The following is a 25,230-nucleotide window of genomic DNA, read 5'->3' as shown; positions in this document are numbered from 1 at the left end:
GGTTCACACAGATCTTGTCTCGGGACACTTTGTGTATGTGACACCTGTCCTCAGGGTCAGGAGAGGGGGTTGTGTGGTTACTCCGGCTTGCGATCTCGTCTCTCTCTCTCTGACTTGGCATCTGCCTTATCGTGATGCTGCCTTAGTTGCTCTTTTGGCGTAAAACACCCCAGGAGGGTTATGACCTCATTTGCATATCACATGATACACAGGCAGCGAAAGGGTGGGGGTCACTTCCTGTAAGGGAGATCATTCCAAACTCTCCCCCTAACACGTGTGTTATTTTCAGTTTCTGGGGAAAAAGTTTGATTAAGGTGCTGGATACGTAATTCGGAGAATGCCAAAGAAACGGGTTGGTTGTAATTATCCGCATGGTTGTTGTTCGTTCTACATCTTTGTGAATCTTTCGTGCAATGAACTTGCCTATTGGCTGAGCTATTGCGCTTCACATTCTTACTTGTTATTATTTTTATTATAGCTCCTGATATAACAATAACAACAATGACGAATGTTACATTTATATAACGCATGTAACAGTAGCGCAAACATGCATAATTTATCAACAAGTTTTTACTTTACTGTTGAGGTTTATACACACGCACATAAATTATAAACTGAGGAATCTCGAAATTCAGAAATACCCCAGGCTTTTCTCCTGATCATTGCTTGTTACTCCTCGTGGAGCAGACTAGGGCCGCAAGGGCTCTTGCTCCTACCTCACACAATATTTATAAAGCGCATCGAGTCTACAGCACAGTAGAGAATGTGTTATATAAGTAATTATTATTAATATTACAAAGGTTGATGTAGTAGTTATAGTATATTGCAGTAGATGTTCGGATCAATAAAATGCCTTTTCACCGACTCATTTAATTCTATTCTAACATTTCTGTGAATTCATCAAATGGCAGGGAAGGCAGCTAAAAAGGCCAGGGCAGCAAATCGTCAAACAAAATTGCAAGATCCAGATGAAAAAAACCCACATTCATTCGTCTTTCATCGAGGTCTTGTGGGCAAGCATATGAGAGAACTGGCAAGAGACATAAGGAAGGTTATGGAACCATTCACAGCCTCAAAATTACAAGTAATTATTACAACCTGATCAAATATAGTAATGGATAAGCCACAGAAAAGAAATGATCGATATGACTGTTTACCAATTCGACCAAGTTGATTCATCCACAGCTCAGAGTTTATTTGACCAAGTACAAATTTGCTTCTTGTTGCACATAAGCAGATCCCAAAAATTTTCAATGCAAATTTATACATAAGTCAGTCACAATTGTTATCAAAAGAAAAAAAGGTGTTGTAGTGGGACAAATTATTCTTTACTTAGTTTAGTACTATAGTGTACGGTATTATTTTAAAGACAACCGGGCAGACTTCCAGAAAGCAAGGTGTTGTAGTCAAAAGCGGGACTCGACAAAGCGAGATAATGCGGGATTCACCTTACTTAGTTTAACTTATATATTAAAAGAGCAGTAGGCAAGGTACAGCTTATGTGCATGAAGCATCTAGTCTTTTTAGTGAATCTTCAAGTGGTTTGTGAAAGTGCTTAGCATGTCTGTTAGTCACATAAGCCAAATATAGAGAATGCAGAAACTTCCTTTAAAGGATTAGTTTTTGATTTTGACATGCTTAAATACGTCTTTGGCGTTCTTTGTTTCTTAGTTTCTGACCAAATGTGCTGTACGAGTTTTAAATAAAAATTCTGGGAATTCTGTGTAAGATAAGAATTTATTCTGATAGCAAGAGATTTTTTTATCTATAAAATGCATTTTAGGATTTTTTGTTATGCTGCTTGTAGGTAAGTAAGAGAGAATGTTAAGCTTTAAAACTTTAATTATGCTTCTTTGTTGTCAGGTAAAAAAGTCTAATACATTAAAAGATCTCACAAGCATTGCTGGGATCTTCCATGTCAGTCGCATGCTGATGCTTACGAAAACAGAACATGGGCCATATCTGCGTGTCATAGCAACTCCACAGGGGCCCACTCTTGTATTCAAGGCAAGTTACAGTTTTACTGCTCTTTATTTCTACCTTTATCAGAATGTTTAAATTGTAGGACATAAAATCCAAGATTTTGACCTCTTTGTGGAGTTTAAGGAGGGATGCCCATGAAATTAGGTACCGTCACACTTTCTGCTGGTAAAAAAAAACTTATGCAAACCAATCATCAAGTAATTTAGGGATTATCAGGAACAGAATTTTTTTTTAATCACAAGAGGGAACAACAATTTTCATCAGTTAAGCAGAGTATGGCTTTGTTATGTGCGACTGAATCATGTATGTTTTGTGAGAATGAATGAAAAACGATCGCAGCAGGTTAGCAATTTTCTGTGTGCCGTATATTTTGATGGTTGGTTCAGTTTTTGTGTTCTCATTCACAAGCATTGGTATCATTATCAATATATGTATGGGTATATATATATTTGTGTGTGTGTTGAAATAAATCGACAAAGATTTGTTTAAATCTGTGCTTATTTATAAAAAAATCCATCAACTTTGAAGTGACACAACTTGGAGCTGTCACAGAAAGATGCAACTTAAATTTTTATATGTAAGATTAATTGACAGCTGTATTATAGATTAAAAGAAACATGATCTTTAAATAATGTTTAAAATTTGAACCCTGTCAGTCCAGTAGATAAGAAATTATGGCTGTTTAAAGTTTGGTCTCCTTTATTATTTTTTTTTCTCACTTGAAAGCTTAGTGATTTTAAGTTGCACAAAAGGTCTTACAAGTTTGTAGAAAAGTAAGAAAGTAAAGATTTGATTTTTTTTTGTTTTGTTCTGTCTCACACTTTCATGTAAACATAAACACTTCTTAGCCTTTTTATACTGATTTTTATTAATAGATTCATGAATACTGCCTTGCACGTGATGTTGTATCCTACCTCAAACGCCCAAATGTGGAGCAAAGTGCTTTCTTGACTCCGCCACTTCTGGTGATGAACAACCTGTCAGGCGAGCACATGGAACTGAAAGCTTATACAGGCAATGTTCCAGGAAATGTTTCCAAAAATAAATGTCCATAAGGTGATGATGACTTGCTGCAGAGGTTTCAGTCTTTCAGTTTTGATATGTTCTGTAGTCTATATTATAATAATAATTAGTACTGATGTTTTGTTTTGCACGAACAATTACCAGATATTGCATCTTTTTTTTTTTTAGCTGAGTTTTTTTTAATACTTAAAACCTGAGAATTTTTTTGAGCTTGTTAAAATAGTATTTAAGTAACTTAAAGTGATGTTTTAATGTAATAATGATGTTTCCTGGATTGTGTTTACAGGTCGTTATGGACTCCATTAGGAGATGTGTCCTTGTTAACTATAACAAGGATACAAAACTGTTAGATTTCAGACACTAGTAAGTATTTCTGAAATTGCAGTGGTGATTGTTCATGATTGACATGGCGAATGCATAACTCATTTGCATAGTTGTATTACAGAGTGTTTTATATATATATAGCCCACCTCATTTCTTAGTTTATTGTTGATGCACTTCGCATGTTTATTAATTTAGTCTAATAACAGACATATTCTGTGAAGTCTCGACAAGCTAAGCTATTCCAAATAAAATGTGAAAAAAATTTTTAATGTGTATATTCTTCACTATTCGCAAAGCATTTTCATGCAATGGTACCTTGTACCTTGAATGTTTCAGCCTTATCAAGCTGGCACCAGTTGGCATCAGTCGCAGCATCAAGAAGCTTATCAGACCAAAGTTGCCAAATATGAGCCGCTTTGAGACCATTAGTGAGTACATTGAGAGGTAAGTTCTGCTGATTGTAGGTTTTTTTAAAAATAGCTTATTGTTGAAATCAATCATATTGAGTGGGCATTACTGTGACCCCTGCTTATAACATGGTTGTATTGTTTTCTTCCCAGGGGAGGAAATCTGTCTGAAAGTGAAGGTGAGATGGATGGTCCTCATAATGAGGTTACATTGCCGCAAGAGGTTCGAGGACGAGGGAACATCAAAGCCACACAGAGTGCTGTTAGGTAACATTAGACTTTTATTTACACATAATATATCGTTCAGTATTTTTTTTTTTATTTATCAACTAACTGCTAACTCTTTGCATACTTTTGCAAAATCTGCACAAACTTGAGCCACTTGTCAGATTAACCAGACACCTTTCAGTACCTCCTAAAATTGTGTATGAACAGCATTGATGATATAACGCTGCACACGTTTAAAGAGTGATATTGCTCTCCTGCAGTAAATTGTGTGCAGTCATTGTTGTTTGTGGCCCTGTTCTCCTCAAGGCGTAACAAGGAAAAGCTAAACTATGGTTGTTTGTAGAAATTTTTACACATGGATCACTTGGTAACTTACTTTTTTTTCTTCAGATTAAAGGAGGTGGGCCCTCGGTTGACACTACAGCTAGTTAAAATAGAAGAGGGCATTTGTGATGGTGCTGTACTTTTTCACGCATTTGTGAAGAAATCTGTAGAGGAAACAGAATCTATAAAAGCTATGAGAGAAAAGAAACGGTGAGTGGAGATAGACCAACACAAACGTTTGTTACCTCTGCCATATTTTCAGTGTAAAAATTTGAAGAAATGTAGTTGTAGTACTCTTCTCTGCAAGCTTTGAATTCTTTAAGATTCTGAGTTGCAAATTCTTTTATACATGGATTTCTTTTTGTGAACCATAAGCATTTAATTTAGCAAGATGTTGAAGATATGCACATCAACATTAATGTCTTACTGCCTTCCTACTTCATGTCAGAAATTTTGTTCTTTTCTGCTTCTAAAAAACAGAATATTAAAAGAAAAACGAAAAAGGGAACAGCTAGAAAATGTGAAGAAAAAAGCTCTCCTAAGAGAGGAGAATAAAAAAAAAAGCCTGCAAGGCATCAAGAACAAGCAGGCTATGAAAAGACAGCCTCAGAACGATTCAGGTATGCATTAAAGTGTAATTGTTGCAGCATGTAATTGATAACCATTTGAGGTTTTGTGTGTGCAGTTTCTGGCTGCTTTAATATGCAAATTAAACATCACTTATTAAAAAAATTAATGTATTTGAAGACAATGATGTTCATTACTTAGAGAAGTTCTGGGGACGAAGCTATCAGATAGTATTTAATTTAGCCAGTTTATGATAAAATTTTTTGATTAGCAGAATTGTTAACAGTCCAGCCAACTTGCTTAAAGATCATATCTTGTAAGATGATATGCTTGAATTACATTTTCCATGCCCTTAGCATTGAAGTTTACAGAAATGAAGATGTTTATAGTTCAGATACATTTATGCATTTACATTTCATACATTTTGTTATTCGTCTTTTTTTCACAGATCAGTTTCCAAAGGGTAAAAAAAGGAAAGTTTCTGAAGAAGGATAGAAGAAAGCAAAGAGAGTATTTTTTCTCACAATCACCCCAAAAGAATCAGCATTCATATTTCCATCATGTGAGCAATATCACAATGACTGACAATTTCTTTTTTTGGTAGGTTCCTACCCCTAACTGATGTTGGTGGAGTTTGGGGGGGTGTGTGCCAAATGAAAGTACAAAATACATAAATGCAGTGCCCTTACTTTTTAAAAATTAAAACATACATTAATTTGTTATTAGCAATATCAGTAATTTGCAGATTGTGTTCCATAATCTGAAGTGCTTTATAAAGAAAGTAGGCAACGTTTTGGATAAATGTTAGACAGTTACTTGCAAATAAAATGAATAAATGAAACTGAGGATGCTTGTAGAATTTTTCAGGAATGTACAGCTGTTGTGGGCACACGAACACAAAATGTAACTCATGAATCTCTTCTACTGTAATTGAACTGTGTACGTAGTGATTTTCCTCATCACTAACAGCAGGAGTTTCATTTGTATCCTGTTCCTGTACAGAACATGCATTTAATACGTTGAAAATGACCCTAATTTGGCCTAGAGAAAAGAGCGCAGAGAAAGAAGGGTGTATGCAAGACAAGAGCTGAATTCAGAACAGCCAACCTTCACTGTATGACAGGCACTAACCATTGAACCACCAGATGGCTATGATACAAAAAGAATAAAGTCACAAATTAAACAAAAAAATTTATAGATAACAAAATTGAAAAAAACTAAAGAGTTTAAAATAAGTCAATTTTAGAGAGAGAGACTTTTATTTGACGTGAATGTAAAACCAATTTTTTTTTTTTTTTTTATCCTGAGGTCTTGTGATTTTCTTTAAAAGTGTTTTCAGAAGAAAAAAAAAGTGGTCTCTGAATTAGTCAATTCAGTAAAACCTGCCTCTTGCTGTTTATGTTGTGATATTCTACAGAAATCATTAAAAATTAACTTCACTTTGGTCATGGCAACCCCAACCATATTCCAATTGTATATTGTAAAGGCAACTATGATCTTAGGACTTGATTTGAATTAAGATGTAGGACACTATTGTGTTGGGGGGGGGGGTGTTTAGCATGTAATGTGAAGAGGTAGATATGCCTAATGAAAGGTAAATATATATATACACCCAGATGTTAGTAAGTTATACAAGTATGCAAAATCATTTTTAACATTTTACATTAGTAACAGTTCAGATTAGCTTGTCACACAGCTATATTTCTGTAATCGTACATTTAAAAAAATGAATAGAAAAATGCTGTCTTGTTAATTGCCCCAAAAGCATTGATAGGATAAAAGATTTCCTTTTGTAATGGGTTGTTGGATAAGTCGTTTATGTTTCTTTCATAGGTCCTTTATGAAAGAAAAAGGAGTCAATAATATGTTGTCCATTTTGTTCGATAACTTTTTGCAATCTTTCAGTGCGTTTCATAATTCCTCATTCAAACAAAAAACTGTTTTTACTGTTGAATAACTGAACAAGGTGTTGATTCAGAACCTCATCTGAATTGAATGTTGCACCACACATGGAGTTTTGAAGAGAGTGAAACAATCTAAGTCTGACAGCGCAAGGTCAGATGAGTATGGTAGGTGTGGTAACACATCCCATCCAAGCCCCAATAATTTTTGATGGCTGTAGTCTCACTTTGTGATGAAAGGTAACTCCTTTACAATTAACAGGCTCTGGATGTTTTGGGATGATTGATTTGTTCAAACTGTCCAGTGGCTGATAGTAAATATTCAGATTGATTTTTAAACTATCAGTTTGTAGGATCTCAAGAAACAAGACACCTTTAAAATCCCACCACACTTGAGAGCATAACCTCCCTCTGATGAATGACTGATTTTTATACCTTTTATGTGAATCATAACATCGAGACCTAGACCGTTTGGGCATCATACAATCCACTTCTCACCACCAGCTATCGGTTGGTCGCTTCCAAAAAAAAAAGGGGTTTCCTCACATTTAATGTCACAGATTATCACATGCATCGTAAAATAAACTTCAAGTTCATGAGGAACCCAAATACTGAGCTTGTTTACATATTCAAGCTTCTTTAGGTGGTCTTGTGGAATGTTAAATCTGCAATGTCTTGTCCTGTAATGTGTAGCATCTTTTAAATAAAAATTCGCCAGAATGGAATTTTGTCAACCATCATCAGACTGATGTTCTTGTAGAGCATTGTTGTCATAAACTTTACACAAGTTTTATGTATATTCTTCTCTTTGCAGAATTAAAATATCACGAAAATGCTGTTTGGTCTGCCATCTTGTAAAATCTCCCAAACTTATCTGAATCGCTTAACTCTTTTTTTTTTTTTTTAACAATGATGCTAGAACTGTCATTGGCATAGAAATAACCATTACTTTCAAAAGTGAATTAGAGTCATCTGTTGCAGAAATGCATTGTGACGTTTCAAACTTGATATTTATAAACTACATGATTGTTTCAATTTGGAATTTAAAGGTAAAAATGTCAATACTTCAAATAATGGCATGTGTTTATAGAAAGCTGATATAAACATGAACCAGTATAAAGGTTTACCTTCTTTAGCAAGTATTCAAAGGTTGTTGGGATTATCTTTCTGTCTATTGCAATTTGTCTGCTCCACTAACAATTTCACCATTCAACTGGCATGACAACTATATAAATCCAAATACAAGACGTTTTTGCTAAAGATGTGCATTGCTTTATGATGGATTATTCAAATAACTTCGCATTTGAAATGAATGTAAGAGCAAACGCCTCGATTTTTTAAACAAAAGTGTGTGAGCAGCTGTCACAGGTACAATTACTATGTTACCACACAAAGGGTATCCTGTAGATTATTTTCAGTCCTTGTTTTGGTATGGTGTTGCCTTAACACATGGGAAAATCAGTTGTGCATGAAAAGCTGTCGGTCGCCAAGTTCCTACCGATCACCTTTGCCATTAAATGTTCATTTCATAGTTGTCTATTACAAGCTGCCAGGCTCTCAAAAGAAAGAACCAAGCCGCCTTAACAAAGGCACATAAACTAGCTGTCACTCAGATATTCCTTTACATATTTTTTTTTCTTTTTGGCTTCATTTTCTGGGATTGTGATAACTCAAAACTGTACACCATTTATTCTTGCTTTGCATTAAAATTCAAAAACCTAGTATTGATACTTTTTCTTTATAAACCTTTTTTCATGTTGCTAAATCCTCTAACTTAGAGCTCAATTTAATGACATGTACTGATTATTGGAGCTATCATATAGGTAGACTAGTCATGCCACATGTCTTGGGCAACACAGATCAGGTCTTGCACAAGGACAAATCCTCAAACCACAATTTATGGTTCAGTCTGGTTACAAATAAACAACTTTAGGCCTGGCCAGTCCTTGCTGATGCAGTAAGCTTCACGACTCCTTTTTCTTTCCAAAGAAAGTACTTCACTGTGTACTTTTATGTAGTTTATTATGTATTGTACATAAGTGTGCTTTAATTTTAAACTGGCGGCGCTGTAGGTCTGTAAACACAAGCATTATCACAAACACCTGAATGTGTTTCACCTATGATGCCATTAGATATAAATGCTTTGAATTACAAGCCATAAATATTTTTAATGATCATTAACATTGCTTTTGGTATACAATCCAAATTTATAAAAATCAGCATAAACACACACAATTGAGCAAATATAGCCAACCTGCTTTATTTACTGTCAGCTCAATTGACAGAACGCTTAAAAAAAAAAATTAATTTGGAGCCCATTGGATAATTTTCTTCATTGTCTACAGCTGTGATGTTGCAATAGTTATTAAAGTACAGGTCCAATACTTCTACATTTTCAATTGTGTAATTGTACTGTTGTTTGTTTGTCCATGTCTTTCGAAAGGGAAGACACTTCCACACCAATTCACGCACAATCTCTCAGCCAGCCTCCCCAGCCAGGGCAGAGCAATCAATAACACCCTTAACAATGCCATGGGCATTTAGAAACAACTTTTCGCCTAAAGGGTATCCCACCAGCACCACCACAATATTCCTGCTATATTTCCCACCCTTACCACATGCTTTTAAGTTGCCCTTAAAAGGGTTGCAGGGGAAGAGGGGGAATTCATGTCCATTTATAACTAAGATAGATTGCTGTCAGATAATACTGCATGGTCTTGTTACAATGCCACACATGCTTTGTATTACAAAAAAAAACCAACTAATTAACCAGTGAGATTTGCCTTGGGCATTTCGGTAATGGAAGGCGCTGAGTGAGAAACACAAGGAATGCCTGCTAATCACCCACAAAATGATTCTTAAGTCATTAAGTACAGTGAATAACAAAGTGCTTCAAATAAAAAAATGTATCTATAAATGCTCACTGGGTAAATGAGAAACAAGATTTCAGCAGAAATGCCATTAAGAAAGTTCAGCTAAGAGCAGTGGACAAATTTATTTCATATTGTACAAAAGGATTATGGTTACAGAATTGTGGATGGCAGGAAAAAAACTTATCACTAATTGAGACACAGGAAATAAAGTCTGAGAGGGCCAGTGAACTCCAATCTTGTGCACTATATTGCACTGCTTTAGCACTTTGGAGGAAAGACTTAATGATGCACCTGCTATCTCTGACAGCTTGGGGCGCAGGGTTTGCGCAAAGTGTCTGGAACATCATGTCACATCACAGCTGTGCTGGATTCACTTGAGAATAAAGCCATCTGCCTTGCAAGTATTTGGTGCATGTATGCGTTGTTCCAAACAGAGAATCTTGATGACAGAAGGTGACTTCCAGAAGGCCATATGGATATGCACATCTGGTCCTGCCTGTCTGTAGATACTGGCAACAACTACAGAATGCAGAACAGGTAGCCATCTGGATCACAAAAGCTCTAGGACACCCGTTATGTTGCAGAAGTACTAAGCTGGGGAAAGCCAGTTTCCTTTCTCAAGTGGAAACATCACAAAATGAACCTTTGGGTTTTTTTCCTGCGGAGATTGTAGTCATTGCATTCACATTCTCACTTCAACTGTTCCACCCTGGATACATGCAGTCACTGGCTGTGGCTGGCCTTGGCACACGAGGCACTCAACAAATGGGACAGTCCTGTTATTGTTCAAGACCAGCAGTGCTGCACTGGCCGACCACCACTCACACTCTTTCGCTCCCACACTCGACCACTTGGCTGAGACCTTGGCGCAAGGTAGATTTGAAGTCTGTTCGTCTGTCTGTATGTGATGTTGATGTCCACTTTGCGGACTGATGAAAGCCTGTCCACAGCAATGTTGGACGAAGTCACATCTGAAAAGGAATGATTTTAAAAGTTAAAATTGGCCAATATAAATTTCAAATAAGGTCAAAAAAAAAAAAGAATCCATATTCTGAACATGAATTATGAACATTTCATATTATATGGGGTAACGGGAATCTGGAAAATTCATAAAAAACATACTACCAGGCACACCAGGATAAGAATGAAAACATTAGTTAAGATTCTTTAATTCATTCTTAAGTTTTCATTGTCTTTCAACAGTGGCATCTGCCTTAGATGCCAGATGTCCATCCTTTCAATCCTGACATTGGGAGTCTCACAACCATTCTGGGAATCTACAAGGTCACAACAGATAACTGTGATTAAATGTTTACCTCACAGACTGCCTAATTTCACTTTGAGGGACTTTTTACTGACAATGCATCGCAGATCACTAATGGAAGTAACCCCCACCCTCAGACAGGCATTTTAAGCAATTCTATTACAATTTAAAAAAATAAAATTTCCACCACCATAATTTTAAAAATCTGACAATTCATTGTACACAAGACCTAAGAAACAAATGTCTAAAAAGCTAAATGACTTATTTTCATGCAAAAAGTGGAGCAATGCTTTCATGACCAATTTTTATGCACCAAGGATGCATTATCAATGTGTTAATGAAAAACTGATCAAAAATCCAATAATAATAATACAAGTCCTTAGCAAACCTCAGCAAGACTAATCATGGGCTCAAGGTTGTTCACCAGCTGAGCAAGATTTCATCATAGGTCTGCAGGAGATTACAATTTTGAAATATTCCAGATCAATTTAAAAAGAGTAGTCAAAAGATGCTTGATATATTAAGTATTCAAAATGCTTGATGCTAAAAGTGGGTTTACTAGTCATGGTGTACTATTTGATTAAGTTAAATGAATTAATATAGGTTCTTTTTAACTCACCTTGCATTTATTCTCAAAGCTGTAGATGGCTCCAAATGTCTATCTGAATGTGAATTATTCCTTACTGCATATTAGAATGCAACAATAGTCTAGATTTCTTTCAATTGCAATCCCAAATGCATCACTACTTGCCCAGTGAAAATATAGAAACTAGAAACCCCTTTGATTTTACTTTCTTAGCACAATTTTCACTGCACCAGAGCATTGAATTTCGGAAAGGGCCCAGAAAAAAGGCAAATTCAAAACAGTTTATTTTTTTGGCCCAGTTTAACTTTTAGTCCTTATTTGATGTATAATAGAAGATGGTGTAAAATGCTTGAATTGGTATTACTTCCTATTTCCACCAGGTGAATTTGACAGCAAATACATTTTTAGTTCTGAGCACTTTAAATTAAAAAAAAAAAAAAAGAAAAAAAAGACTTTTAACACATTCAGCACGGAGTCCACCTAGTTCCGACCTGCTTTCCTAGGAGATATGGCGGAGACCTCTAATGTACTACCTCAACTGGGTGATTTTAGAATTTTTTTTTTTTTGCAGGAGCTAAATTGTGTCACACTTGGGTTATCAGACAACAAGAGAAGTGATGTCATCTGCTGGTACACCATTTTTGTAATGGCTCCCAGCAGTTACTCTAGAAGTTATGCTTAAAATCAGAATGCTATTGCTATTTAGTCAAATAAATGGAGGGCTGAGAAATATCATGTGCCGAATACTGCAATGACATGCAGGTAATGATGACTCCTGATGATTTTAAAAATTCCAGAAGTAAAAACTTTTTTTTATTTAAAACACTGCCAAGGCTAAATTCTTTGGGGTCCCAGGGACCCCTTCTTCAGATTTTTAAGGGGTCCATGTTCTTTGCCCAAATTTGAAGGGGACCCCATTGACGAAAATTGAAGGGGTCCTCCGAACTTTTAATGCGTACTGTACGCAATTTTTTGCGTAAGCAGAAGCCCTGACACTTAGTCTTTTAATTGCAATGTTTTGTGTTAAATTCAGGATCACTGTTGCCTCTCCTGTTTATGCATCAGAATAGAAGCTTTCTGATGTTTGTTTACTGTAAGCGTTCATCCTTACTTGGAGCAGACCTTGAACCTTAACCATTAGTGCTTTTGTGAAGAATTAATTCAAATAAAAAAAAAACCAAATCAACTAAGAGAAAGTACAAACCAAGATGTGTTCTTCAGTTTCCGAATCTCCTTGGTGGCCCATGTTGCCAGGGTTTTGGCTTTTTGAACCTTGGAACGTCGACCCTGGGTTAAAAGGCTCTGGATTGTTTCCTTCTCCAACATGGGCAATATGGATACAGAGAAGGAGGCGCACAGGTCACTGTGGCAAAGAACAAGGTATGAGAAGCAACAAAACACAAACATTAAAATCATAGTTGAAAAAGCATATATCATTCTCATGGAATAATGGACAAACCTCACAACCACTCCATACCTGACAAACACAAGTTAAAAATATGTCAAAAGACAAAGGTCACAGGCATGAGGCTCATAACAAAATTGATTCACTGTACCTAACTCAGCACTTACCCAATCAAACCACAGCAAGCAGCAACATTACTGTCGCTCTTGTCTTCATCAACACTTATGTGCTCCATGAAAGAAATGATGTGTGCAACATGTGGTTGAAGAAGAGCAACATCTTCTGCACAAAACATAACCATCAAAAACTAAACTCTTCACAACAAGCTTGTAATCTTACACTAAAATTGTGTATTAAAACTAATTTAGCATGAAAGCATCCTGGGATGTCACGTACACTGGCAAATAACTTTCCTGCAGCATTCACACAAAGGTGCAAGCAAGCATAGTTTTCATGTTTGTGAAATGACACATATGAAATGACTACACAAATTAAACTTGAAGCATGCACTCACGGCTGATGTGCTCCCCATCGCCTTTCAAGCCCTGCACAATGCCAGTGTACGCTTCCAGACAGCCTTCCCGCAGCTCATTCAGGTAGTCAATCATATCATAGTCTGTCTGCACACACAACACACAAGCATGCATACAGGGTAATAGTACTTTTGTTCTCTTTACATCAGTACTTTCTTACAAAACACCATCATGGACTTTCTTTTGCAATATACATAAAACTGACTCATCATATCTACCAAACTGAGAAAAATTTACCTGCTGTTCAGATGAAAGACGCTACTTTAAGCTAATTATTATAATGTTTAAAAGAAAAAGAAATGCCATTCCGACGGCAAAAGTACAAACAAGTGCACAAAAAATATTCAGGGCAATATCAATGATCAGAAAACGGCATAATTAAAAAGATATGACACATTAGCTGCAAGTTAAAAAGCCACCATTGTGTAAGAAATGGCTCCCAAAGATTGCATTAAAGCAGAAGTGTAAACATAGAAACAGACACCACCAAAAGTTAAATCATAATGGAAAAGCACAATAAAATACAAAAGCTAGATTATAAGCCACCATGCACTATTTAAGGTGGGATCCCTATACGGTAAAATGTGATTTTCTGGTGCCGTGGTCGTTTTTGAGTTAACACCAGATTTGCATACTTTGACATATATTAAAACAGATCCCGATGTGTTTTTGTTTTAAAATTTGTGTTTTGATGCTTTATAAAATATTTTTTCACACCTACCCCCACCGATTTTGTCTCCAAACCGCGTGCTGATACCAAAAATGGCTCTTGTTTGAGCCTTGGTTACGCACAGTTCAATCGCGCGAAAGCCGACATGTTGTATACCGTTTGAACCGGCATTCTCTCCCCTAGCTCACCATACAAGTAAAAGGCCTATGGTAAAAATAGTTTCTAAGCTATTTTTAACGAAATGAGGTCACTCTTTTTCGTATTGTCCACTGCTATTGGCTCACAATGTAGTTTCCGGTGCAAAATTTGAAACGGCGCGATCCGATTGGGTCTTGACCCTAGCAATGAACACTTCCGTCGACATCAAAATGGCTGACATTTGTCGATTCATTCCAATTCACTTGTGATAGGCGCATAGTTTATTAAATATCGTTGAATTTATGAGTGAGAAAAATAAGTCATGCCGTAAGAAACATTCTTTGGAGTTGAAAAAGCGAAATACAGCGACTACACAACGAAATAACACGAGTGTTGGGAAGTAGCACATGCCGAAATGACATCGCGATGACGTGCAAGTAACGACCGTCCCTGACAATTTAATAAAATTCCGATAGTAACATCTTTTAAATGTGGGGAAATTTAAGATTTTAAAAGGTTTTTATTATAAATTTTGAAACGCAACGATACGGCACACTGTAAATTTTATTTAGCGAGTCCATAAATACTTTTTGTTCTCCAACCCTCCTCCATGCCTCGCTTACTGAGTACACTTGTTGTACGATATAATAAACATTTCTGGAGATTTTTGCCCAACCTGTTTTTGTGGCAGAACGAACTATAAAAGTTTTCTGATGGATATTTCCTGCCCATAACCATTTGATCACGATTACATAGAAATGGAAACTTAACAGTAGCGTCACTATCAGGTAAATCGTGGAAGTTTCAATAAATTTGGCTATGCGGTAAAGAAATATGCTAACCTCATAATAATATTGTGATGATAAACGACAAACCATTAAAATAAATAAGCAAATGTGCATGAACTCTTAAGTAAAATGGTGCTTAATCTAATAAAGACAAGCAGATTATAAGGCTATACCTGAAATCCAGACACCAAGAAAGCAATAAAAGGAACAAAAAAAGCTAATGGTTTCCGAGCTAGAAAGCTGTTAAAGTTAAATATATAGTCCTGGGATACTTGGATAGACTTCAATTACATAGTAGGATGCCAATTGTAACATATAAACTCAGTCATATATTTTTCAAAAATAATCTGATACAGGATATATTCATTTTCAATCTTTAAACTTGAATTTTTCTGATTTCCGTTTTCGATGCAACGGCTTGAATTAAAAAAACCAGATCTCAAGATGGGATCATGCTACAACATTCAAATTTTGCAGTTTTATTTAGAAATGTATAAACTAAAGCTTCACGGAAGAAATATCTTGATAGAAACATTAATTTGGCTGATATTGACTTTTGAAAAGATAAAAAAGTACAATTGCCGAGTCGACAGGTGGGTACCATGTTCGACTGGTTATATCTCCTACACCTCTTAAGATAACGGAAAGTTTTTTCCGTCAAGCTTTAGATTACTGTCTCTAGTTTATAAAAACACTAAAAGTTTTGTTGTATGACATATGGTATTGTGTGTCTTGATTTTTGAAATACTTGTACGTTTTGAATGAAAAACGTTGATTAAAATCAAAATTTTCATTGTAGGTACCCAAAAACATTTTTCATGTGCAACATATATGGTATTTCAACACTCTATGGTCTAAAACTTAAAAAATGATTAAAAACAAATATTTTAGTCCATTGGTATAGGGATCCCACCTTAATGGCAAGAGGGAATTTTGTCTACATTCAAGCCTGCCCTATCAAATAAGTATAGGAACTTGTCCACAGGATTTTTAGGTTTAAATTTCTATCATGTTAGGAAAAGATAGCCTTCATGATTGCAAACATTTCTTATTCTTCTCCTGTGCAAACCTCAGCAGAAAATTGTTTTTGTGGTCATAGCTTTTCACCATAAGCCATATATTCATCACAGATTAGCAGGAGCTTGGCACGAAAACTGTCTTAGACTACACAGGAATATACATATAAATGTAAAATATTTCTAAAACCAACCTTATCCACCTGGGCCTGTGAGGCCTGCTGAAGAGTTGTAAGCACTACTTCAAGGTATGGCTTGAAGTTAGGTCCGATGGCAAGAGCTATGTCTCCAAAAACTGACAAGATCTGTGGCTTCACGGACCGGTGTACATTTTCATTCTGAAAGAGCCATTGAACTAAATGAAAAGGGTGTCATATTTTCAATTCAACAATATTATGATACTAAGATAATAACCGGTCAGTTTAAAATCTGTGCAATCATCAGAATAGATTCTAGAGCAGGTATGGGCAATTAATTTTCCCAAGGGGCCGCATGAGAAATTGGGATGGTTTTAGAGGGCCGGACTAATGTAGTTAACAGTTTTACCCAATGCTGTAATATATAGTATATATACTGGCAGGCGGGCCGGCGTTTGCCCAGGTCTGTTCTAGAGGGTCGTTGTCAAACTAGCGCGAAGAATGACTTATTTCAGAAGTGTCGCATCACACATTCAAATGCACACCAGCAACGACATTCAAGCACCTCTCAGCAAAATTTTGTGGGTATCCTGCAAGGCCGCAGCCTAGAATTATTCATGGTTTTATCTGGACCCTTCTTGTCTCCAGTGTGTGCTCAGACTTTGAGCCTTATTTTTACTTAAAAGGCTGATAACTGCATTTTATTTTTTACTTACCCCTAGATTCTCAAGAAGCATCATCATAAGCTCGTTGCAATATGGCAGTACCTTGATACCCAAAGCTCGGCAAAGATCTCCAACAAGACCAACGGCAGCTACGCAAACCTGTAACATTAAGCCATCTGTGCATAAAATCTGCAACTCAATATATTAATATGGCAACTTCGCCTCTTTACACGAGGCAATTGTTTTTCCTTATGTTCATATGCATTAAACTGATTTTCAGTGTGAAATGCATCCTGCAAATGATATTTCAAATTTTTATTATAGGGAGTATAGCAGTTCAACCTAAAAAAGAAAACTGATTGGAAAGGATTAAATCTCCAATAATAATTAATGAGGGATTTGTATAATGCATACTCATGCTTGTAAAGAGCTTTGTGCTCAACACAATAAGACATGGCCAACAAACTAAAGGATGAACACTACTGATGATTAATGAAAGACAAATATAGAAAACACAAAGAGGAATTAGGTAACAAGAACTACGAGTGTCATGATTCAGCAAAGGAAGACATGTAGGGAAGTAGCAATAAACGGAAAGGGAAAGAGGGTGTCGAAAAAGGAATAGTATTCTGGAGACTGTTAGAAGTAATGCTAAAGGAAAAGGTGTGCATCTTCAGGGCAGACTTTAAAGATTAAATGGTGGGTAGGTGGCAAGAGCTCCACTGTTTTGCGCCAAAATTGTGCAAACATTTAAATATATGCAAAGACACCTCATTTAGCAATTAAAAAGTTGCCTGGTATTTACCTGATATTCTGCATAATTCTTAAGCCCCAGAAGCAGGTATGGTTTAAAAGCCTCAAGATATTTTTCAAATTTGTCTCCAAGCACTGAAAGAAAATTTAAAATCGAAAGGGTCACTGCAGCATCAAGAATCTGGAATTCAGGGACAATTTTTAAATTAAAAAAAAAAAAAAAAGCATTTGACAAAATAAAAATCCATTCTTCCAAACTTTCTGCTAGTCAAACAAGTGAGGCTGATTATTATGTAAATTTCTAAATTATTTTCTAACACTGTTTATGTGAATAAATAATGAAGTGTCGAGAAGGGAGATTTACAAGTACCAAGATCACTGAACTACAAGGAATTAAACAGACCTTCCACAAGAGTCGAAACTGCTAATAAAGCATCCTCTTGCACACTGCCAGCTTTTCCACTAGTGTTTTGGAACATGCTCAGCAGTGCTGTCATAACCTGATCAGAAATCTTGGGGGCATCTTCAGGTGTCATCTTTCGTAACACGCTCTGAAATAAAAAGTCAGTGCTAAAAGTTAGGTTGTCTAGTGACTTTCTTATTACCACCTTCAACAGATTTAAGTGTGCTGATGACGCACATCAGATTTATATGTTTACATATAAACTGGAGAATACTGTAAACAGGAAAAATTAAAGATAACCAGAGGTAACTTGATGCAAGATTCTACAGCATGTTAATTAGTTAACTGAACATTATTCAGTCATAAAATGCTCCTAAATACCTGTAGTGTGGCACAGAGAAGTGACTGCAAATCGTTGAACTGGACACGATCATTTGTAGACTGTATGGCAGACTGCATCACAACAGAATAATGCACAAATAATAGCCTGCAAGCCTCTGCCCCTATTCAGCTTTTTCAAAACACTGATTCCATTTAAATAATTGGTAAATAAATCGTGAGAAATTAAAAAAAATGTTATTCACACATGCACACAGGTGATCATTAGGACCTGCCTTAATACAAAATCAAGCAAACTATCAATGTGTATTACTTTTCAATAAATAAATGACAACGGGTATTTATTAATTATGCAACTGCAATTTGTCATAAAATTTAGACATTTAAATTCAAACGCTTCCTTTCTCCTCTTAACAAGGTAAAACATAATAGTGGCAAACATTTTCTTCTTAACACTGCTTATCACCATAAATGTCTGAAAACATTAATGTAATCCAGAAATTACGACTCACTTCCATTCCAAGAACTCTTTCCAGCCTTTCCATGATTATCACTGTTGTCTTTTGTACTATCACATAACAATCCTGCACAAGAAGCACACTTTGCGTTTAAAACAGTAACTACAAAGTAACTACTCTTAAACAATTTCTATTGAATCAAAAGAAGTCTCTCTTCCTTCCTCATTTTATATTTATATAATTTTATATTTTATATCTAAGTGCCTTAAATCAATTTTTTGTTTGGTTCTTTTAAAATACACCAATTAAAATTTTAGATTGGCTGTGTAAGTGATTTCTATATTTGTAATTCAGACAAAAAATTATGAGAAAGCAAAAAGCTATATTTCTTAAAACATCTTTATGTTGAAAAAAAGGTTCTCTGAAAGGGTGTCACTGATAATTGGTTGTATTGTAGGTACAAACGTTTAAATAAATTGTACTTATAGCCACCACAACTGTTTGAAACGATCAACTGTGTCAATTTTGCCTGCATTGAGTGAGTTACCTTTGGACTATTTTTTACCAGCTCCATCAAAGCTTCATACGCAGCATTTCGAAGGTTATGCTGATTGCCATCATGCCTGAAAAAGGAAATGGATGATCATTAGGTATAAAAAAATTGTACAAAGAGGGAAAACATAATTCTTTTAATTTTTGTTAATATGAGAGCTTTAAAGAAACTTACCTATCTGTGGTTTCAAGCAGTCTTTGTACAATGGTTTCAAAATAACTTGACAAGCAGTAAGTATTTGGTTCTGAGTTTTCATCTGAAGTCTCTGCATTTTCATAAGCAGCTTCTGCCAGACTAGAGAAAGCCTGAAAATCATGTAAACACTCTAAAATTACTGCTACAAAGGAATTCATAAACACAATTATATGCATGATTATTTGCACAAGGAAATCCCATGCTTCTATTTTTCTTGCCTTACCAACTCGTGCAGCCACAAACATAACAGCAACAAACTTACCCAGCAAATGTTGCTGGCAACACGTGGCTCTGCCTCGAGGCCTTTGGTAAGGGCAAGCAGCAGTGAGTTAAGGCAGTTCTCATTGATGACGGCATCTGGAAGCATCTCACAGACACGACCAACAGTCCAAGCAGCTGTATCTCGAACCACGACGCTGCCATCACTCAACAGTTCAATCAGCATTGGCATAGCTTGCTCAACTATAGGCTTCAGTTTCTCTGGGTCAGGACCTTCCAGAATGGAGCCTACATAGCGAAACCAAAAAAAAAAAAAAAAAAAAAAATTTTGTAAACTAGAGGCAATGATATAAATGATGTTTCTCATTTTCATATCTAAAAATTTCTAGGAGTTACAAAAAAAAATCATAGTCCCCCCCCCCCCCACATGAAAGCAGCAACGAGAGACTTTTTAAGTGTTAATTTCATCAAAAGCAATGTTTATACCATAATCTCTATCCATCATCATGTAGCTTATGTATTTCTAAATAAAACTGCAAACTTTAAATGCTGTAGCACAAGCCTATCTTGAGATATATCGTTTTGCATGTTAGCCCTTGCACTGAAAACCGAAATTTAAAGATTTAAAATATATCTGGTATCATTTGAAAAATATATTTCTGTGTTTATGCTACATTTGACATCCTATGTAATTTAAGTCTATACAAGGAGGCCAGGACTATAAATTTCATAGCTTTCTTGCTCAGAAACAATTAGCTTTTTTGTGTTCTTTTCTTTGTTTTTATAAGTTTCAAGTATTGCCTGGGGGGATGGGGTGGGGGAAAAAAGTTTATGTGCACTACAGAGTTAACATCAACACCTTTTATTTCCAACTTCAATGTCACCAAATTAAATACTGACCAAATGCCATGACGGCAGCATCCCTGAAACGCCAGTCAGCATGTCGAATATTATCTTTGACAAAAGGCAAAACAAATGGTACAACATCATCTTCACAGCATGTTGCCATCAGCATCAAGCAGACACCAGCTGCTTTGCACGGGTTCCATTCGTCATCATCATCGTACTCTTCCTGCAGATAGCAAAGAACTGTCTGAACTTGAATTCATTATAAGAATCTATTAATATCTATGCAAGATATTCTCTCAGAAAAGAACATTCTAACCCAAAATACCCATTTTAGCAGAAATGATAGCTCATTTTATGCTTAGGCTATAGTTAGTGGCATTTACTACTTTGTCAACACTACATTAAAAAAAAAAATGTAAGGAGTGAAATATAAAAGCTACCTGTTTTGTGAGGGTTCCAAGCAGGAGTGGCACTAAATACTGCAAAGCACCCTTGGCATAAAACATGCTGGTTCTTTCAGGGGGTCTGCCTTGCTCTGCTGCCTGCACATCAAACTGCTTTATGTTGTAATGAAAGTCAAACCATTAAATAAGCAAGATATAACAATTCTATTAACACAATTTTACCGGTCGAAAATGCTTGACCATCCTCAAAGAATTGTTTTAAGAAATTCCTGAAACATACCTCTGAGAGCTCTATGGCTAGATCCACCTCTTCATCACAGACTGTTGACCAAAATTCTATACCCTGGAGGGCAATTTCATCTACATCACTTTCAATTGCTTCAATTGTAATCTGCAAAAAAAAAAAATTTTTTTTACAAATCATTTAAAAGCCTTACTAAAATGTACTTGCTCTTCTCCCATAAAACAAAAATTGATATACACAGGTGAACTTCTTTAAGTCGAAGCTTCAAGGAACCAATGAAAATAATTGAGTTAGAGAAGGTTGGTGTTTAGTTCATCAACATCGACCGGTTCTGCAGCTGAATCTTTAGAACTGGTCATAGAATATTGTGAGACTGAACCTTAGCATATGCCTTACTAATCATAACTAAAGCAACTAAAAATTACATCCCTTGAAAAACTTACTGCAAACAAAGCAGGTCCCATATAGTGTTTCATGTACTGGTAAAAGAGAGACATAATTTTCACCAGACACTGTAATGCTGCTACACGCACCTGAAAGAAGAAAAGTGCATTCAAGTAAAATTCAAGGACACAGCAGACTGATAAATTGTATGCAATATTCTACGATTATTTATCCAGACTTCTATCTCAAACTTGAATAGTTTTTCTAATTAGTAAAGCTTTTATTCAAGTTGGATTAATGTTTATCTGATCCCCTGGTCACATTACATACCCCCCATCCCCCGGCATATAATCACCCAAAGAAAGTTTTTTTTTCAAACGAGGTGAATCATAATATAAAAAGATAAGGGAAAATTTACCCGCGTGTCTGATGACTGGGTTGCTTCACAAACAACCTGCATGATAAAGTGCCTCTCTGTCTGCACAAAAATGTATAAAAAGATAATCATATTACTAGCTAACAGATTATTCAGGGGACTAAAAAGTGAGATAACTCAAGAAATGCTTCAATGGAAACATCTTTGAAAAAAAACAAACTGAGATGCTCATATACAAAATACAGAGAATGATTCCCACTTCACCACCCAAAAAAGTAAACAGCATACCTCTTTATCAAAGTTGGGTTTTGTAAACTCTAACGAATTCAGAAGTGCATTTGTGGCAGCAAGTCGCACATGGTTGCTGCACATAAAAAAAAAAAGCCTTACTTAAATGGAATAGGTTTAAACGATGTTTCACTGCACAATCTAAAAACGTTATTCATTCAAAACTTCCAAATATACAAGTCTATACTTCTTACCTAGGTTCCTCTTTTTTCATGCCATGCACAATAGCTGTAAGAATTTCATTGCTCTGGGGCTGCAAAATTTCTGGTTCCTGTAAAAAAAGAAATGTTTCCAGGGTTACAGTTGGCAAGAAAAATAATTCTGACTCATTGCTAAACAAATGATACAAAATTGCTATGAGGAAAAAATTACAGCAAATTCAACTCACAATATCCTGGCAAATATAGCCTATGGCTTCTAGTGTTGATTCCTTCATCATCTCAGTTGAAGAGGGATTTGTGACATTTCGAAGAAGACAGGAGATGAGTTCTGGCCATAAGCCATGTGGCAGTTCAGCACATGCAATGCATGCAACACACTGGGCAGCAGAACTGGGCCTTAAACTTTCAGTTCCAAGACTGTCCAGCACCTAATAAGGGGGATAAAAGTTATAAATATATATATTTATAAAACAGCAAACCACCAACTGGAAAAAGCAGGGAAGGCCACATCAATATCTGCTACAAAAATTGCTAACTAGCAACAGACAATCCTTGGGGCCTATGCTCTCAAGGTGTAACAAAGACTCAAACTAATAGTCTTTACTACACAGTGTTGAAAATAGGCTGTTCTAAGTGGTCACTTAGCCAGTCAATGCTGCATGTACAATGTAGAGATGAACATTAAATCTTTTGTCGAGATCTGTACTTTTTAAATGAGCTCAACTTACTGGACAAAGATATATTCAAGGAGTAATTTAATACAAAGCCAAAATATTAAGCAGAATAATTCTTTCCACATTTAACTTACATTTTGCTTGATGTGGCTTCTAATTTCATCAGGAAATTGTAGCCACCTCTGCTGGTGCAAAGTTCTGATGGTAATGTCTTTGGAATAGATGGCGTTTTTCAACTGTAGACCGGCTTGCATGCGTGACACAGGACTGTTGCCTCCATGATTTAAGATGTCTGACAGCTGTTTCATAAGCTCTGGCTGCAATCCAAAACACCATCATAAATAAACAATTATCTTGCAGATACAACAGGCAATCTGAAATTATTGGCTACATATGTAAATCACCATAAAGATGTGCCAATATAAAAACATAGTTTATCCCAGCTTTTTCTCTTTTTTGCAGCTTCTCCCTCCCCAATTTGGTAGTCTCCCCTATTCTTTTGTTTAAACCCTTATCTCAGATTTTAAAATATTACTTTGGCCAATTTTTTTTTTTTGCATCTTAAGTGCTGGTGAATTTCTACTTCTCTACCCCTCCATTCTGTGTATCACCTGTGTTTTTTGTTTCTTATTTACATGTTCACTTCTTGCCATCCCCCATTCTTTGCCCTCACACTGTATTTGGAGCTTCCATAATACTATAAAAAAATGTTATCATTTATCCTTCAGGACAGAAATATTTTTCTTAATTTTCATTCTAGTGAGTACTACTGTACCTCTGATATTAGTTTTCATGAGATTCACTCACTTCTTAAGTTTCTGATGTCTTTAAAAATCGGAAGTTTTCATTAGCAACAAGAGAAAAAAATTTATTATGCACTTTTGTCCCCAACACATTTTTTTAAATCTAAAAGTTGTTTGATAAGACATGAGTGCGACCTATCTTGGTCGCTGTGCTGTGCATTATAAAATCTCATTATTCCGTAAACCACATTAATGGAAAAACAAAAATGGTTTAAAAAAATTTGACAGTTAGTCTTATTTTGTCTGATCACCAACAACTAAATCCTCATATTTTACTAGGTTCTAGACAACTTGACTAGATATTACTAACTGAAGTACTGTTTTTATATGGGCCTTGTACTGCTTTTTCTATAATGGAATATATTAGTTTCTTTCTTTTAACTTACATTAATTAAAAATAAAATCTGGAAATGCGAAGACATGTAGGCTTTTTAATCTTTTAAAATATGTATTACTGTACATCTGTGGAAGTTGCTCTGTTCAATCACTCAATTTATAGCCAGGATGTCTTGTTCTTCTACTGAGGATCATGATTCGTTGCTGAATCTTTAATGTCTATATTGTGATCTTCGCAAATACCTCAGGATCATCTCGCTAAGAACTTGTTTAAGGTCGATTTTATAAATATTAACACACCACTAAAATGCATGGAGGACTATGGCGATTGACACACGAAAAGAAACCAAGAAATATACCCTCTATCTGATACGTTAGTGAGAAATTTTAACTTTAGAAAACAATTTTATTTCTCATTCCAAACCAATTAAAGATTCTACACATCGGCAGCTTTTTTGTTCAAAGAAAAATAATATAATCTGTCCTCGTGCTCGTTGGACAATCCGTTACACGCCGCCATCTTGATTCGCATGGTACTGACTGCAAGACAACTTACAAGATTTTGTTGTGCTGCCTGTTCCAGAAAACGCTGCGCAGTTTCAAGCTCATGGGTATCTGTAAATGAAAATGATAAAAAAGAAAAACGAATATTTCAGCTTCTGAAGATCGCTAATTTAATAATAAGTCCGCACCGGTTTAACCGAAAGAGAAAATGGATGTCACCCGGTACATGCTGTTTCAAACTGATCCTATACTTACCCGGCGATGTTGTCTTCTCAAGTACGGTCAACAGGTCCATTTTTATGCTTGTGTTCTAACCCTTCTATATAAAATTACAAACTTGACAAAAGAAAGGCTCCTGCGTTGGCCAAAACTCGAAGGTCAAGCGGCTAAACCCATGTGAGTGCGCGCAAAATCCTCTTCCCCAAGATTCCGGGTAAGTCACCGTGCTAAACAGA

General features: G+C 35.9%; 2 protein-coding genes across 4 annotated transcripts; one reads left to right on the top strand and one right to left on the bottom strand.

Moving 5' to 3' along the window:
• The first annotated feature begins 215 nt into the window (after positions 1-215).
• LOC112563210 (suppressor of SWI4 1 homolog) lies at positions 216-9,060 on the top strand. Its single transcript, XM_025237027.1, is given in 11 exon segments — positions 216-352; positions 912-1,084; positions 1,864-2,007; positions 2,859-2,984; positions 2,986-3,039; positions 3,293-3,369; positions 3,667-3,774; positions 3,891-4,004; positions 4,356-4,499; positions 4,770-4,909; positions 5,305-9,060. Coding segments are annotated over 10 exon segments (1,017 nt in total). The 5' UTR covers positions 216-352; positions 912-1,021; the 3' UTR covers positions 5,352-9,060.
• LOC112563196 (importin subunit beta-1-like) lies at positions 8,906-25,230 on the bottom strand. Of its 3 annotated transcripts, none has more exons than XM_025237005.1 (24): positions 25,031-25,230; positions 24,828-24,886; positions 23,267-23,449; positions 22,686-22,886; positions 22,492-22,568; positions 22,298-22,373; positions 22,052-22,111; positions 21,693-21,782; positions 21,286-21,396; positions 21,042-21,155; positions 20,653-20,824; positions 19,796-20,040; positions 19,513-19,643; positions 19,333-19,408; positions 18,840-18,911; positions 18,370-18,441; positions 17,989-18,136; positions 17,638-17,720; positions 16,884-16,991; positions 16,225-16,368; positions 13,400-13,505; positions 13,053-13,164; positions 12,685-12,843; positions 8,906-10,601 (listed from the first exon to the last, which is right to left on the bottom strand). In XM_025237005.1, coding segments are annotated over exons 1-24 (2,640 nt in total). In that variant the 5' UTR covers positions 25,071-25,230; the 3' UTR covers positions 8,906-10,600. The 3 variants fall into 3 exon arrangements, with proteins under 3 accessions (XP_025092790.1, XP_025092780.1, XP_025092800.1); XM_025236995.1 differs by having other exon boundaries at positions 13,053-13,167; positions 25,031-25,229; XM_025237015.1 differs by having other exon boundaries at positions 13,053-13,167; positions 21,042-21,143; positions 25,031-25,229.

The sequence above is a fragment of the Pomacea canaliculata genome, linkage group LG1 (assembly GCF_003073045.1).
Source record: "Pomacea canaliculata isolate SZHN2017 linkage group LG1, ASM307304v1, whole genome shotgun sequence".
NCBI lineage: Eukaryota > Metazoa > Mollusca > Gastropoda > Architaenioglossa > Ampullariidae > Pomacea > Pomacea canaliculata.
Note: the sequence above shows the minus strand (reverse complement) of the source record. Positions and strands in the feature narration are given on the sequence as shown.

Bases quoted from the DNA above. Each gene is read 5' to 3' on its own strand.
- LOC112563196 (XM_025236995.1), bottom strand. From the start codon at position 25,070: ATGGACCTGTTGACCGTACTTGAGAAGACAACATCGCCGG. The intron at 23,450-24,827 runs GTAAGTTGTCTT...TTTGGATTGCAG, and splicing joins AGGCAGCACAACAAAATCTT to CCAGAGCTTATGAAACAGCT. The intron at 19,644-19,795 runs GTAAGTTTGTTG...CATGATTTTCAG, and splicing joins TTGCCAGCAACATTTGCTGG to GCTTTCTCTAGTCTGGCAGA.